Source organism: Dipodomys merriami, unplaced genomic scaffold (assembly GCF_024711535.1).
Source record: "Dipodomys merriami isolate MVZ:Mamm:240054 unplaced genomic scaffold, mDipMer1.0.p SCAF_36, whole genome shotgun sequence".
Classification (NCBI taxonomy): Eukaryota; Metazoa; Chordata; class Mammalia; order Rodentia; family Heteromyidae; genus Dipodomys; species Dipodomys merriami.
Genome location: NW_027205159.1, coordinates 12,188,968 through 12,205,469, shown reverse-complemented (window position 1 = coordinate 12,205,469; position 16,502 = coordinate 12,188,968). Strand labels below are relative to the sequence as shown.

Sequence of the window (16,502 nt, the reverse complement as noted above, 5' to 3'; positions counted from 1 at the left end):
ATTCAGACTCTGCAAGTATTAACTGGTCTTTTCTGACAACATTCTGAGCAGGTGGAGGCAGCAGGAGGAGCAGCTGGGGCAGCCCAGACTCACACTTCAGCTTCCCTTATGGCTTGTATCACTGTGGGAGGGAAACTGCTACCCTGTTGACAGTAATAAGTGTCAACATCTTCGGGCTCCAGGCCACTGATCCTGAGAGTGAACTCTGTCCCAGATTTACTCCCACTGAACCTTGATGGAACTCCAGACTCCAAACTATCTGCACCATAGATCAAGAGTTTAGGAGCTTTCTCTGGTTGCTGCTGGTACCAGGCTAAAGCATACCCAATGTCCTCACTGGCCCTGCAAGTGATGGTGGCAGTGTCTCCTAGAGAAACAGACAGTGAAGATGGAGACTGGGTCATCTGGATATCACACTTGGCACCTGGAAGCAGAAACATGAAAACAAATATCCACACTAATTATCATGTTATAAGAAGGCATCCCTGAAGAGTAAGCATCCTGGATCACTCTGAGCTTGTTAATCCCTAGCATTGTCCTTCTTTACCTGGGAGCCAGAGCAGCAGGATCCCCAGGAGCTGAGCAAGGGTCCTCATGTCCATGCTGTGTGCTGACTTGGACTGACTACTGCCTAATGTGAGCAGCCTATGAAGAAGTCCTGAGTATACTGGGCTGTGCTGTTGGTGCATGCAAATCAGCAGCAGAGTTATACACAGCTGTCCAGCTGCCTCATCTCAGCCACTCTGCACATTCTGAGTCTCAAGGGAACTAGGTCAGGCAACAGAATAAGTTTTAAACACAGAAGAGAATCACCAAGTTGCTTTCTTGTGATGTGCGCAAAACAATGGTAGCTTTGAGGATCAAAGCTTTTTTCGTCTTATTACTTTAAGTGAGTCAAGTATTGTTCACTGGAGTGTTAGTTCTAGATATTTACAAACAAATTTTGCACAACACAAATTTGGCATTTCTTTATTATTATACAGAAAGTTTTACAGTAGCTCTGATTCACTGATAATCTGTATGTGTCAATTTATCAGCACTGTTTCCCTGTAATGAAATCAATTCATGGAGGTGGAATAAGTGTAGTTGTTGTGTTGATAAGAAAATGCCTGGACTTCTGTACTGTGCTGTTCAGCCTTATTATCTCCTCCATCTCTGAGTTTTTGTCCCAGGTGATCCATACAAGCACATCCTTTCAGAGCCTTTCTCCCTTCATGTCTGAGCAGCCTTCATAATTTTTACTGACCTAAATTGTGTATCATTTTATATGTCCATGCTGAAGATCTTCATATTATTCCTTCTGGCTTTTAATCATCTTCACCACAACTACTAGGTTCAGAAGCAGAGATAGATTATCTTGAAAGGTAGGATAAACTCAGGTTATCTTGAAGTCTATTTTGTGACCTAAACCTACATATTTCTCCTCTGTTCGGTGGACTCTTCTAGTTCCTGAGAGAACACTGTGCTGCACACCTCGGTAAAGATATTGGGCCCAAGCAGAATGAGTATGTTGGAATCTCTGAACAGAGTCTTGAAATCAATAGAACATAGAAATGTCATCCATATTCGGAGGAGGCAACATGGGGCTTGGAAGCAAGAGTGAGGAGAGCTGATTTTCTGTGCAAGGGAGAAATAGCATTGTTGACTCCATTGTAGGTGCTGAGATGGAGTGACCCAAGAGGACATCCATATGGTTGGATTTGCCTGTGCAGTTGTCAGGGCTCAGGAAGTCACTGTTGCATGGGATACAAAGTTAGCTCATCTTATCCATGTTATCACATTCTGAGGAATGTCAGAACAAATCTGGGGGTGGAGACAGGGGGTGTATTATATAATAATGTAAGTGGCAGTAACACCAAGAGTTTCACCCAGAAGAGTTGTTGATCATATGACTAAATTAATAAGAGAAAATTAGAGCCAATATTCATACTCTTGAGTTAAAAAAATGTAAGCTAATTAAATGAAAATTTCATCTAATGTTAGTGACATATTTCAAAGATTTCATACTGAATATTTTGTGGAAAGAAGAAAATCAGAAAATTTTTCCAAGAATTCATTTAATAATAACCTAATTTTGTGATGTGAGTGAAGTAATTACCATAAACATACATATATATGCATGTATACATATATATATATGAATGTGTATATATACATATAGATACATATAGATGAATAGATGCACAAGTGGATAATTTTTTCTAATCTAGAAGTTATGATGCTTTAGCTTTAATAATGAATAGCACCTTCATTAACTGCCCTCATTTATTCTCTCATAAATAAAACCAGTGACCCTTGCAGAACAGTTTATTTCTTTATCAAAAGCAGCAAAAGAAGAAGATGAGTTTGGATCATTTGTTGTCACAAACTACAAATTCATAGTTGATGACCTAAAGGAAAGAATGGAGAGAAATCAGCTAACAAGGAATGCCCACTGGCCAATTTTGTGTTTTTGAATATTGAATAAATACCAAAGTATTCCATGAAATAAATTGTAAATCCTTGGATTAGTAGTGATATTTTCATTAGGGATGTGATATCCATAAACCACCATATATTTCTCCACAAATCCTCGCAATTTCAAAGGAAAAGAACAACTATATAGCAGAAAAATCCAGCAGCCAACACCTTAATCTAGAATTGAAATAAAGATCATCAGTAATGATGTCCTTACAGAACATAGCAGCACTTCAGGACTTTGCTCACATATATCCATTACTGACAGAACACTGAGGGGGAAAAGGCACAGATCTAATCTAATCTGGTATGTGATCACCACGAGTGATAAGACGACGAAATTTAAGACCAAACTAAAAACCTGTTCCTTGGTGGCTTGATTATTGGGATGTGGTCTGACTACTTGGTTCTGACTCAACTGGAACCACATTCCCACCGTTCTCTGCTTTCCTAGAGGTTGAACTATCGGTGTGAACCATTATGGCCATCATGACCATTAAAGTATTATTTTGTTTGGAATTTTTGTGTCTTGAAATCATTCATGTACAGCCATCTCTTCACAAGTTCATAAAGATGGTATTTGTAGTGACTAAGATAAAGATTGAATTCACATGCCTGGTTGAGAGAACCTCAGTAACTTCAAACTGAGATCTTTTTGAATATATAATGACATAGTGAGCTATATCTGTAAAAACAAAAACAAAAACAAAAACAGTTACACATACAATTTTTGACCACTGCTTTTTTACTGCTAGAGAATAAGAATATATTTAATTTCTTTTTAAATTCTTTATATATATATATATATATATATATATAGTAAAATACTGTACAGAAGGGTTACAGATACATGAATAAGGTAATGATTTCATTTCCTATCCAGCATTGTTATCTCCTCCTTTGATTTTCCCGTACTGTCCCTTCCCTTCCCATTTCCCCAACTACTCTCTTCCCACACCTCCCCAGTGAACTTGTGAAGTTTGGTTTCAATACAGCGTCTTGTACATCTCATTGTTATAATGGGCCAACCTGTACCCTCATTTCAGCATTTTGTTATTTATATTCCCCTCCCCAAATTAGAAAAATATATATGCAAGAAGCAGGGCACCAGAATCAAATACAATGAAAACAAGGGTTATACCATGGGGAAGAACATACAAAAGAAACAAAACAATCACACAGTACCTTATAAATACATTTTTAAAAAACAGCAAGAAAGATAAAACCACTTGTGTCCCTATCTTGAGATTCATTTTGCTTACCATCATTTTACATGGTCATATGTACATAGCTTTTGAGCTTTTCTGCTTGTCCTAGACATCCACTAGTCTTTGTCAGCATATATTAACTGTACAAGAAGGGTTTCATTGTGAACATTTCCACACAGTCATACAATGTACTCCATTAACCTCACAGCCTTGATCTCTCATCCTTATCCCATATTTCCCTTCTTAAAGCAATTGCATGGATTTTGCTATCCTTTTTCATATATTCCAGAAAAGCACTTCAATAATCTTTACCTTCATATAACTTCATTCATAGTCCTCCCTCCATAAAATACCAACAGAGCCTATTTCATTCTCTTGTCATTCATTTATTTCATATATATATATATATATATATATACATATATATATATATTGTACCAAGGGCTTTCACCATGGTATCTCACCTGTGCATAAATCATATTTCCTTTCTGTTTCTTTATTGCTGGTTCTAGTGCTTGAACTCTGGGAATGACCAATATCCCTATGTATTTGTATTCAATTCTATCTCTCTACCACTTAAGCCACAGCTCCAGTTTCAGCTTTTTTGTGGTTCATTGGAGATAAGAGTGTCACAGACTTTCCTGGCATGATGATTTTGAACCACTATCCTTATATCTCAGCATCCTGAGTAGTTAGGATTACGGTAGTGAGCCACAGGTGCCAGGTTATATATCATCTTTTAATCAGAACAACCCTCTCTATTAATCTTGCTTTTAGAGACATCAATAGTATTTTTTAAAGTATTGACCTCTTTTCATTGTATTCTTTTCCTTTTTAATTTTACTTAAAAATAAAATTAAATTTGAAGCATAATTACATTGTGGAATTTTTTTTACTAACATCGTAGGATGTAAGATAAACTAGTCTTCCATTACTGAATAACAGTGATTAGAACTCCATGATCAGTTGGCAATATTTCTTTGATAGTTGGCAGAGATTTCAGTTTACAATGAAGTGAACAGAAGAATACAGAAACAAGGGAAAATTCCAGAGAAGAATCACAAACAAAAGTTAATATAGAAGCTTATTTATATACTAAGATATGATTTTTATCTACTTCTTTCTTCTACCCTTTTTGTACTACTTCTGTATTAGGAGAAGTTTTGGGCTTGTTGCTACCCAATCCTAAGAATGTATATAATCTTAGCCATGTGCAGGCTTCTTTCTCATGTACCACTAACATGTCATTTCTTTCTCCATGAGTTCAAGACAGATGGCCAAATCTTGGACAAATACTGCAAATGATCACAGTCAAGGGCATGGCTTCTCAGACAGGCCATTCAGCTTTCCTGCATATGTTCACTGCAATGAGTTTAGATTCAGCATCTTCCAAAGCAAACTGTCTACACACAGTCATAGCTATTTGGAGTGAGAGCTTCCATGTGTAATTGATGTATTGTAACAAATAGGTGCAAAAGATGAATTCATAAAGCAAACAGAAATGGCCATGCCCAATTTAAAGATTGCCAGTACAAAGTAATTCACAGTACCAAATAACTATCATTTTGAATCTGATTGACATTATATAATAGATAAGAATTACTTTTTCTCCCTTTGCTTGTGAACAACTCAGCAAAAACAAATGGAATTTGGTGCTCTTCGCTAATAGAAATGGTAAGAATAGTAAAAATTGCTCTGCTACAAATGGGTCCAGATTTATTTAATAGAGATTGAGGTGTAAGTCACGGCTGTGATCTGTGTGTTTGGTGATTTCCAACTGCATGGAAATGACAGAATGAAAAACTAATATGTGTGTTCAAAAGATAGTTTGGTTAAATGGCCTTCGGTGAAATTGCATCAGAGGGATTTTTTGGTTGTTTTGTTTTATTTTAAGAAAATACAAATGGTCAAATACAATGTATCACCTTGCTCTTAACTCTAATCATTTCAGGTGGTAAGGAGACAAAATGTGGCCTAGATGTCCACAGCTCACTTTTTTTCAGTAATGGTGTTACTTGTGGTGAGAGGAGAAAGGGAAGGCTGCATGTGGGGATTGTCAGGAATTAGAGAATCATGAGAAGCTTTTGTTCAATTTCTGCTCTTTGCCTTCAAATGAAAGCAACTCTGTGAGATCAGAGGTTCTATTTGATTTGTTCAAAATATTCATGTCTATAAGTGTTCATGGTACTATTTCTCCATTCTTTTGTAAATGTGGTTCTTTGTATTTAGAGTAAGAATAAAAAAATGTTCTACCAGAATTGAGGAACTAAAGGTATTTCACATTTTGTACCCAGGGGGAGCTGTGACACCTCAAATCTCATGGTGACAGAGGAATTTCGTAGGTTATGAGATGTCATAGGATAAACTAACTGACATGAGGTACAGTGACAAGGGTGTTTCCTAAGTATGTGTGAACTCATTTTGGAGATGGTGTTTGCACTGATGGAAATCTAAGAAGTCTGCTTTGGATGACCGGGTGCCTATTCATTATCTAAGAAATCAAATATGTATTAAAATAGAAAAAGAGTCTGAAAAGTGCAGTCTTCTCATTCAATCTAGAAACAATCAACTGTTTCATGTGTTTCAAGGACTTGTTTCACCATATTTTGCAATTCTATGCCAAGAATTTCATTGATTAGGCTCCATAAATCTGTGTTTTAAAATTGACTCTATGTTATTTGAAAAAGCATAGTACAAGATACAAAAAGCATGTTGCCAGACACTGGTGGCTCACGCCTGTAATCCTAGCTACTCAGGAGGCTGAGATCTAAGGATAGCGGTTCAAAGCCAGCCCAGGCAGGAGAGACCATATAAACCACGAGAAAACCAGAAGTGGCGCTGTAGCTCAAGTGGTAGAGCGCTCGCCTTGAACTGAAGAGCTGAGGGACAGCACCCAGGCCCAGAGTTCAAGCCTCACGACCGACAAAAAAAACACAAAAAAATGCATGTTATATTTAGAATTGTAGCTAAATAGTACTGAAAATGAAGCATTTAATTTTATTGTCAGACATCTGGCAAAAATGCATTTATATTTCTAGGAGTAATGGCATCTTTCCTGTCTTTCCATTATTTTTCCTAAGAACTCACTGCCCCTGTTCTAATATTTAAGTCTCTGATTCTTAGCATAGGCTGCTCAGGTCCAACATTGGGTGCTCAGAGCTCTGATAGGCTTTCCTAGGAACAAGAGTCTGAGAGCATCCTACGGGTGAATGGCAGCAAGATCGCATCACAACCCCAACTCCTCAGCTCCTTGCTGCTCTATGTCTCATATGAATGTACACACAAGTAATGTATTTCTAATGCTGGAAAAACTCTTGTAATGTATAGACAATATCTCATATATCTCTTAATATTTGAAATTACATCATCTGAAAGTGTTTAAATATTTATCAACATGTAAATAAAAGCTATGCATATATGTGCATATCTCAGCTTTTAATAATGTGATAGGAAACTAATTTATTCTTGTGATTGAAACACTTCATTTTAGTAAAATAACAATTTATTATCTAACATAGTTTTTAGGTCACTCATAATCATGAGGATTTGTGTAAGGGAAATCCTATATAATTCTTCATATTTTCTGTTATATGGAGTAACTTCATGTTTTCCATGCTATAATTTCTGCTGTTTATTTTCAAATAGCATGACAGAAGGGTGACTCTGATCAAGAAGCCCTAGACATTCCAATGAGCATGTTACATTATAATCTCTTGTACAACTCTTGCAATTCAGAAAAGATACTTGTGAGAATTATCCTCTTTAATCTGCAAATACTTGATAAGGCAGAGGAAACATGTTGGTATAAGAACCTTGTGACTACTATGAATGTATGACTGCATTAAATATTTCACAAGCAGGTGGTCTTAATAATTACTCACATAAAACTTCTCCTAAACCCCGAGTAAGTAGAAGCTTTTCTATATCAAGGTGCTAAAAGGTAGAAATGACAATGTGAAGAAAAATAAATTAGTGATTATTACTGAAAAGAATGTTTGAAAAACACACAACAAATTATAAATATCAAGTGGTGCAAACTATTATGACAATCCATCTGTATCAGCTGACCAGGTGTTATACCTGATGAAGTGCAGATGAGGAGGATCAGAGACAGGGGCAGACAGAGATAGACACCATGACAGAGACAGCAATCCCCAGTGCCTCATCTCCTAAAGGCACTAGTACTATAGGGTTTGCTTCAGCCCCAGTGATTTCACATCACCTCACTCACTTCTTACAGGCCTCTTCCAAGTAAATGCAACTCAGGAGGACATGAAAGATTACCTTTGCTAAGAAAGCAGGCATGAAATAGAGACAAGATGAAGTTTCCAGTCTCCAAATTCCAAAGACAGAAGACTTTTCCCCACAATCCAGCCTGTTGACAGCTCCTCTTGTGTGTGGCTGGTCATACTCAAATATCCAATCCTGCAGACTTGGTTGATAGTAAAACACTAACTCTATGACTTCCCTATTACTAACATGAACATCTTGTTTTCTACTGGGTTTCTCTGCCCTCTAGTGGTAATATTTTAGCTTTATATCTTATAAAATAAGCTTTCCCAACCTAGGAATATTAACACAATATATTCCAAAATGTTCTTTTGATTTTCCTTTTTGTATTATTTTGAAAATACCATGAAGAGGGGTTACAATTACACGGGCAAGGTAATGAGTTCATTTCTTATCAAGCATTGTTGCCTCCTCCTTTGTTTCCCCTTCCCATCCCTTCCCATCTCCCTCCCACCTGACCCCCTCACCCCCACCCCCACTCTTGCCAAAGCTGTAAAGTTCATTTTTTGACATAATGTCTTGTGCACCTCATTGTTGCAAGGGGCCACCTGTATCCCTATTTTGCCACGCCTACTCCGGTGGAGTCTGCTTAGCATGGAACACCTGCTTTCAGACCTGAGAATGGGACTTCACTGAAGTCGACCTCAGAGAATGGGGCTTCAAAGAGGCCTACCTCCTGGAAAGGCTGGCAAGCCCCTGGGAAAGATGTGTTTCTGTTCCTGTTTTTCTTTTCTTCGCTGTATAGGAGTGCCTATTAATCTTTTACTGCTCCTGCTGCTTGTTCTACTTACTCATGCTCAACGTTCCCTTATTCAAGGCTCTTTCTTGGAAGTGTTGATGACTCCAACATCCGATGAGTGTCTTGAGAATATGACTAGCTCACCAGAGTTAAGTGCTACCCTAAAAGCCCCTCTTATGGAGGCTAGTAGACAAGTCATAAGTAAATATAAAAGTATTGGGGGTTTCATGACGTCACTGCAGCAGAAGGAATTGTTTGTAAGGGATTTACAAGAAGCTGTAGGCATGGCTAGAGTAGAAAGAGTGTATGGCTACTGGGGACTTTCCTTTAATCATAAAAACATATACAATAGATTCACATTGATATCCTGTAGATAAGAAAGAAGTAGAGGGATATTTAGAACAAATGCTAAATAAGATTCCTAAAAGGTTCGTAGATGGAAGGTGACAATGGCTTATCAGAGGAAAATGGTGGGATCCTCCATTATCTAGAGGACCCCAAAGACTTCCCCCAGATCCATAGCCTTTTACAGGTTTGTATGATAAGGATGGCAACCGTTGGGAAAACTACTTAGGAGAAAGAACTTCCTATTACTCTCTTTCACTTACTGAGAGACTTGCTAGATCTAGGCCTCCTTGGTGCTTTCTATCAAAGAAGGAACAAGAAAGATCTTATGAGACAGTTAAGGCCTCTATGGAGAAGAGTAAACAATTATGTGAAAGGGTTACAGAGAAGACACTATGAGCCTAAATTAGATATATGGCCATATTTAACTATGTATATGAATATCATGACTTTGGCCACAAATTGGGGACCCTCTAATGAATGCCAAAGAAGCACAATTGCTTAAAAAAGATTTGAAACACATAAAGTACAAACCTAAACAAAAGTAATAATAAAGTACTAGAGTTCATGCCTTTCTGTCCAGCACCTTGCCCATATGCTCTGGTTAATGGTTAATAGGTGATAAACATTGAAACCAATTGTATTTCTTAAAAATAGAGGTAAAGCTAAAAACAAGTGCCTATCCTCATAACTCGTCACCCAAAAACAAGATCAGGCTACCAGCTGGTGACCACCCAAGAACGAAGCTTTGCAGCAAGACTGTGTAACCTTTTGCCCTGTCTCATGGAGACTTTTGCTATAAAAGCTTGTTATCCTCTGCATTAAATCGCACTCAGCATTCACTCCTCTTGTGTGTGAGTTGTCTGTTTGCCATCTCCCCACCTGTTCCAGTTACCTCCACTAGGTGTCCTCCGTCGTCCCGACAGAGCTGGTCCGCAGCACTATTAAAACAATTTGCTTTTTTCTTTCCCCTCCACAAATTATACCAACATCAAATACAGTGACAAAAGGGGTTATGCCGTGGGGAGGGACATACAAAGCAACAAAGAAATCATCTTATAAACATGTTAGAAACAATCACAACAAAGAAACAATATTCAACTCCTTGCCTTGGGGTTCATTTCATTAACATCAACTTATCTGACCATTTCTGCCTTTCTCAGACATATACCATGGGACCTATGTTTCTTTGGACCTGGATTACTTCACTTAGTATAATTTTTTCCAAGTCTTTCCATTTCCTAACAAATGGGGCAGTGTCATTTATTCTGATGGAGGCATAGAATTCCATTGTGTATATAAACCACATTTTCTTGATCCATTCATCTACTGAGGGACATCTCCATTGGTTCCATAACTTAGCTATGGTAAATAATGCTGCAATAAACATAGTTGTGCTGGTAACTTTAGTATGGTCTTGTTTGTGATCATTTGGGTAAATGCCCAAAAGTGGGATTGCTGGGTCATAGGGGAGCTCTATGTGGAGTCTTTTGAGGAACCTCCATACTACTTTCCAAAGTGGTTGAACACCTTTAAACTCCCATCAACAATGCAGTAATGTTCCCTTGGGTCCACATCCCCTCCAGCATCTGTTGTTATTAGAGTTCCTGATTATAGCCATTCAGACTGGGTTGAGGTGATATCTCAATGTTGTTTTGATTTGCATTTCTTTTATGGCTAGGGAGGTTGAGCATTTCTTCATGTGTCTATTGGCCTTCCTTCTTTCCTCTTCAGAGAACTTTCTCTTTAAATCTTTAGCTCATTTATTTATTGGGCAGTTGTTTTTTGAGGATTTATTTTGGGGGGATATAAGTTTTTGAATTCCAGGGATATTTTAGATATGAGAACCTTGTCCGTTGGATGGCTAGTGAAGATCTCTCCCAATCTACTGATCTTGATAGCTATGTCCTTTGTCATGCAGAAGCTCTGCAATTTCATGCAATCCCATTTGTCCAACCTTTCTTTGATTTGTTGTGTTTCTGGGTGTCTATTAAGAAAATTTCTGCCTGTGCTAAGGAGACCTAGGGTTTCTCCTTTTCCATCCTGTAATGTTTTCAGAGTGTCTGCTTTGACTCCGAGGTCTTTGATCCATTTGGAGTTGATTCTGGTGCAGGGTGATATATATGGATCTAGCTTTAGTTTTCTACAAGTAATTAACCAATTTTTCCAGCACCATTTCCTGAAGAGGCTGACTTTCTTCCATTCTATTTTTTTAGCTCCCTTTTTGAAGATTAGATGGCTATAGGTCTGTAGTTTCATTTCTGGGTTTTCAATTCTATACCATTGGTCTTGAAGTCTGTTCTTGTGCCAGTACCAAGCTGTTTTGATTACTATGGCTTTTTAGTAGAGTTTGAAATTTGGTATTGATATTGCTCTAGCACTGTTCTATCTGTTAATGATCCTTTTGATGTTTTCTATGGATTAAATTGGTATTGCATGTTGTTGGGGGGGATAATGATAGAGTGTGCTTCTGTGTTTGTGTGTGTGTATGTGTGTGTGTGTGTGTGTGTGTCTCTGTGTGTGTTTGTACTGATATAAGGGCTTGTATGTTGCCATTAGCTTTTTTTGTGCAAGGCTGGAGGCCTACCACTTGACACTTCAACATGCACGTGTTGTGCTGGTTAATTGGAGGAAGTATCAGAGACATTCCTTTTCAGTTTGCTAAAAACTCTGATCTTCACATTCCGTTTGCTGAACTTAAATCTCAGTAGTACTGATGCCAAGTATAAGTTTTTCAGCAAGGCATTATAGAAAGAATACTCATTCTCAGTGCACAACTTCAGGAGTTATATAACTTCAACCTATCTTATTATTTCTGGTAGTAATACATTCATATGGAAAAAGAAGCCCTTCTGGCAAAAATAACTCTTTAGAAGAGCACCATGGAGGGAGGGGGGACCAAGATGGCAACGGGGCAGTAGGGAAACACCACAGCTCTCTCCAACCAAAAAGAGAGTTCGAGTTCCAACGCTTAATCTCCCCAAGAGACCAACAACTACAAAAAGACGAACACTCAGAGAAAAACCAGAGGCGGAAAATAAAAAAAAGAAAGAGAGGAAAAGAAGAATTTCAGAACAGAGAAAAGCGAAGACCCCTCCCCAAACCTTTACTGGCCGCGCGGCAGTGCGCCAAGCCGCCGGCCAGCCCCAGAGACACAGGGGGCCACTTGCAGATCACCAGGTACCAGTTTGCAGAACAGCGGATCACCAGGAACAGAGAAACCTACCAGCCGGGAGTCTCCACGAGGATCGCACCCCCACCCCTCACTCTCCACCGGAGCAGAGAGGCTCCATCCCACCAAAGCTGCTCGGCACCAGCAGCATGACAAAGGGACCTGTCAGCAGACCAACCCCCTGATCGCAATTGCAATGACCCGGCGGGGGCCGCCCGGGTCCCAGAGACACAGGGGGCTGCCTGCAGATCACACACGCAGAAGTCATCTGAGGCACTGGCGTCAGACCCACTGGATCTCTACAACCCGCGAAGAAGCCGCCTGAGTGTGGACACTGTGGACCCGACAGCTTCGACAGAGGCAGAGACAGAAAAGAATCACACAGAGCCACCACTGCCCAGCCCAGCCCGCAACTACCCCAACTGAAATCGGATTGTAACAACAACTGACGACCTCCACCACACAGAAACAACCTGCTCCAGGGTGAGTACCCCACAGGGGACAGTGTATCCCTCAAGGGAGACCAGAGCTGGAGGGAATCCCCAGACCCTGACCTAGACTCCCTACCCCCAACACCCAGACCACAGGACCCACTAAAACTGGGAACTGTTCGAGAGCTCCACCAGCCCGTGGAGCATGCTCTGCTGGCCACGCCAGAGCAAGAGTGCCCCTGGAAGGGAGCTTAAATGCCCAAGCCAGGAACAGCACCCCTGGGTCAAGACTACCAACACTAGAAGAAATTTGAACTGTGTCACCCAGGCTGCATAACCTAGGTGGTATACACATCAGCACAGGCCTAACGAGCGCGCTCCAGGCTGCATAACCTAGGTGGTATACACATCAGCACAGGCCTAATGAGCGCGTTCCAGGCTGGGGCCAGAACCAGGCCCGGGGACCCGGCACCTGAACAACACAACCAACTCCTCCCAACTGAAGTAAAAAGCTGAAGATAAGCCTCAACAGAGGGGAGAAAAACAGGGAACAGCACCCCCCTGGGAAGCACACCTGTGACAATAAAAGACTTGGAGGCCCAGGACAAGAGAAGCCCAGACCCCACAAAAATTCCACCCATATACCCTAGGCTGGGAATTGGGCAACACTGGCTGCCAGCAACTGATAGTAAGCAGGAGCTCAGGCTGTTAAGGCGACTCAGCAATAGAGTGATAGTCTTGGATGTATGAGGCCCTGGATCTGATTCCTCAGCATCACAAAAGCAAAATGGGTCAGAAGTGGTGCTGTGGCTCAAATGGTAGGGTGCCAGCCTGGAGCTGAAGAGCTGAGGGACAGCACCCAAACCTAGAGTTCAAGCCCACAACCAGCCCAAAACAAACAAACAAAAACACACCAGGAGCCCATAGCAGACTCCAGTATTTGGGAGAGTGCATCCAGAGCATCTGATCTTCACAAGAGTACCCGTAGGAGCAAACACAAGCAGTCTAGGCTGCTCAACCCTTCCAAAGGCGGGAATTGCCAGAAATCTACAGCAGAGAGCTGAGAATCCTAAGTAAGTCAGAATAGCAGCTGGAAATAGGCTCCCAACAGAACCCAGATCAGGCACAGACTCTCTCTACCAATACAGAATCAGCAACCAAGCAAAGACAGACACACCAAAACAAAATTGAAGAGCAGTCTCCTGAACCCCCATGCGAAAATCACAGAGAAAAATCACAAGGTTTACCACCACCCAGGACAGCAAGCTCACCTCAAAAGCCAGCAGCCACGCAGGGGAGAGCCCCAGTGGGAGCAAAGCAAGAATGGAAGACAAAAGCTACATCCAAGGGTTGCTGGAGGCAATGACTCAAGAAATAAAGCGAGAAATTGATCAGAAATTGAAAGAGCACAAAGATGAACTATCAAAAGAGATACAGGATATCAAACAAGAGTTGGATGCAAAAATAGAAGCTGCACAAACCTCAGTAAGAAGTGAGATAAACGCCAAATTAGAGGTAATGCATACCTCATTGAGAGGCGAGATCAGTACTCTGAGAACCAACATTCAATACATAAAGGGATCCATTTCCTCCATGCAAACCACAATAGAAGGGACGGTCAACAGAGTGAATGAAATGGAAGCTAGAGTGTCAGATACAGAAGACAGAATACACCAACTGGACCAAAAAGTGACAGATATGGAAAAATCACTCAAATTAAACCAAAGGGAAATTCAAGAGCAAGCAGATAATGCTAAGAAATTTAACCTTCGCATAATCTGAGTGGACGAAGGTGAGGAATTCCAGAGCAAGGGAATGCAACACCTATTTAACAAGATAATCAATGAAAATTTTCCCCACCTCAAAAACGACCATCTTAAATACATCACAGAAGCTTATCGAACACCCAACAAGCAAGATCCCAGGAGAAACATGTCTAGACACATTATAGTAAAAATGATAGATCTGAATAATAAGGAAACAATCCTGCATGCAGCAAAAATGAAGAAGGAGCTATACTACAACGGGAAAAAAATTAGAATCACTGCAGATCTCTCCACACAAACAATGAATGCAAGAAAAGCCTGGGAAAGCACCATACGAGCCCTGAGAGCCAATAACTGCCAACCCAGACTAATATACCCGGCAAAGCTAGCATTCACATTCGATAGAAAACTGAAAAATTTTAATAGCAAAGAAAAACTAAATGAATACATAAACATTAATCCAGCATTACAAAGAATTCTAAGAGGGGGGACACAACATGTAGAAAGCAACCAGGAACTGGGACCTGCCCCAAACAGGCGTTACTCAAAGTCTAACTAAGCAAGCACAGGAGGTAAGGAAAGAAGAAAAACTTAGGAAAACGGAATGGCAGGGACAACAATGCATCTCTCTATACTTTCTCTTAATATAAATGGATGAATTTGCCAATTAAAAGAAAACAAACTGAAGACTGGATCAGAAAACAAGACCCATCCATCTGTTGCCTTCAGGAGACCCACCTCTCAGCCAAACATACAAAGAAACTCAGAGTGAAGGGGTGGAAAAGGATCTACCAATCAAATGCCTCCAGTAAGAAAGCAGGTGTAGGGGCTGGGAAGGTGGCTCAGTGGTAGAGTGCTTGCCTTGCATGCCAGAGGCCCTGGGTTCAATTCCTCAGCACCACATAAGCAAAATGAAAAAAGCCGGAAGTGGCGCTATGGCTCAAGTGGTAGAGCGCTAGCCTTGAGCTGAAGAGCTGAGGGACAGCGCCCAGGCCCAGAGTTCAGGCCCCACAACCGGACCCAAAAAAAAAAAAAAAAGAAAGAAAGAAAGCAGGTGTAGCTATCCTGATATCTGACAAAATAAACTTTTCAATAAAATCAGTACAGAAAGACAAGGATGGACACTACATATTAATAAAGGGAACAATCCAAGAGGAGGATATAACCATCATCAACTTATATGCCCCAAATATTGGTGCACCCAGATATGTCAAACAAATGCTCTCAAACTTACAGAATAAAATAGATCCCAATACGATAATACTAGGAGACTTTAACACACCACTCTCACCAAAGGACAGGTCTACCAACCAGAGGATTGGCAAAGAAGCTACCGAATTAAGAGAGGCCATACTGCAAGCGGAATTAACTGACATCTACCGAGTATTTCACCTTAAAACAACACAGTACACATTCTTCTCAGCAGCTCATGGAACTTTCTCCAAAATAGACCATATCATTGTTCATGCAAGGAACTTAAGCAAATACAAAGGGATGGACATAATCCCCTTTATTCTATCTGACCACAGTGCAATCAAGCTAGCTCTCAATAACAAAGCATACCCCAGAAATTTCTCTAATACATGGAAATTGAACAGCACACTCCTTAACAAAGCCTGGGTAACAGAAGAGATCAGAGAAGAAATAAAGCATTTCCTACAACTCAATGAAAATGAAAACACCTCACAAAGAAACTTGTGGGACACAGCAAAAGCAGTCCTGAGGGGCAAATTTAATGCCTTCAGTGCCCACATCAAGAGAATGGAGACAGACCAAGTAAATAATCTCATGTTGCAATTAAAACAGCTAGAAAAACAAGAAAAAATGGGACCTAAAGCTACTAGATGAAGCCAGATAACCAAATTAAGAGCAGAGATTAACCAATTAGAAAATCAGAAAACCATAACCAAAATAAACAAAACAAAAAGCTGGTTCTTTGAAAAAATAAACAAAATTGATGGCCTGTTGGCTAGATTAATTTAAAAAAGAAGAGAGGAAACCCATATTAATAGGATTAGGGATGCCTCGGGAAACATCACAACATGTACCCAAGATATCCAAACAATTCTAACAGACTACTTTCAAAAGCTATAC

At 40.1% G+C, this 16,502-nt stretch overlaps 1 gene segment (V, D, J or C); it reads right to left on the bottom strand.

The window, feature by feature from the left end:
- On the bottom strand, positions 1 to 602 carry LOC138804201 (immunoglobulin kappa variable 1D-13-like). The segment is given in 2 exon segments: positions 1 to 424; positions 548 to 602. Coding segments are annotated over 2 exon segments (390 nt in total).
- Between the last annotated feature and the right edge of the window lie 15,900 nt (positions 603 to 16,502).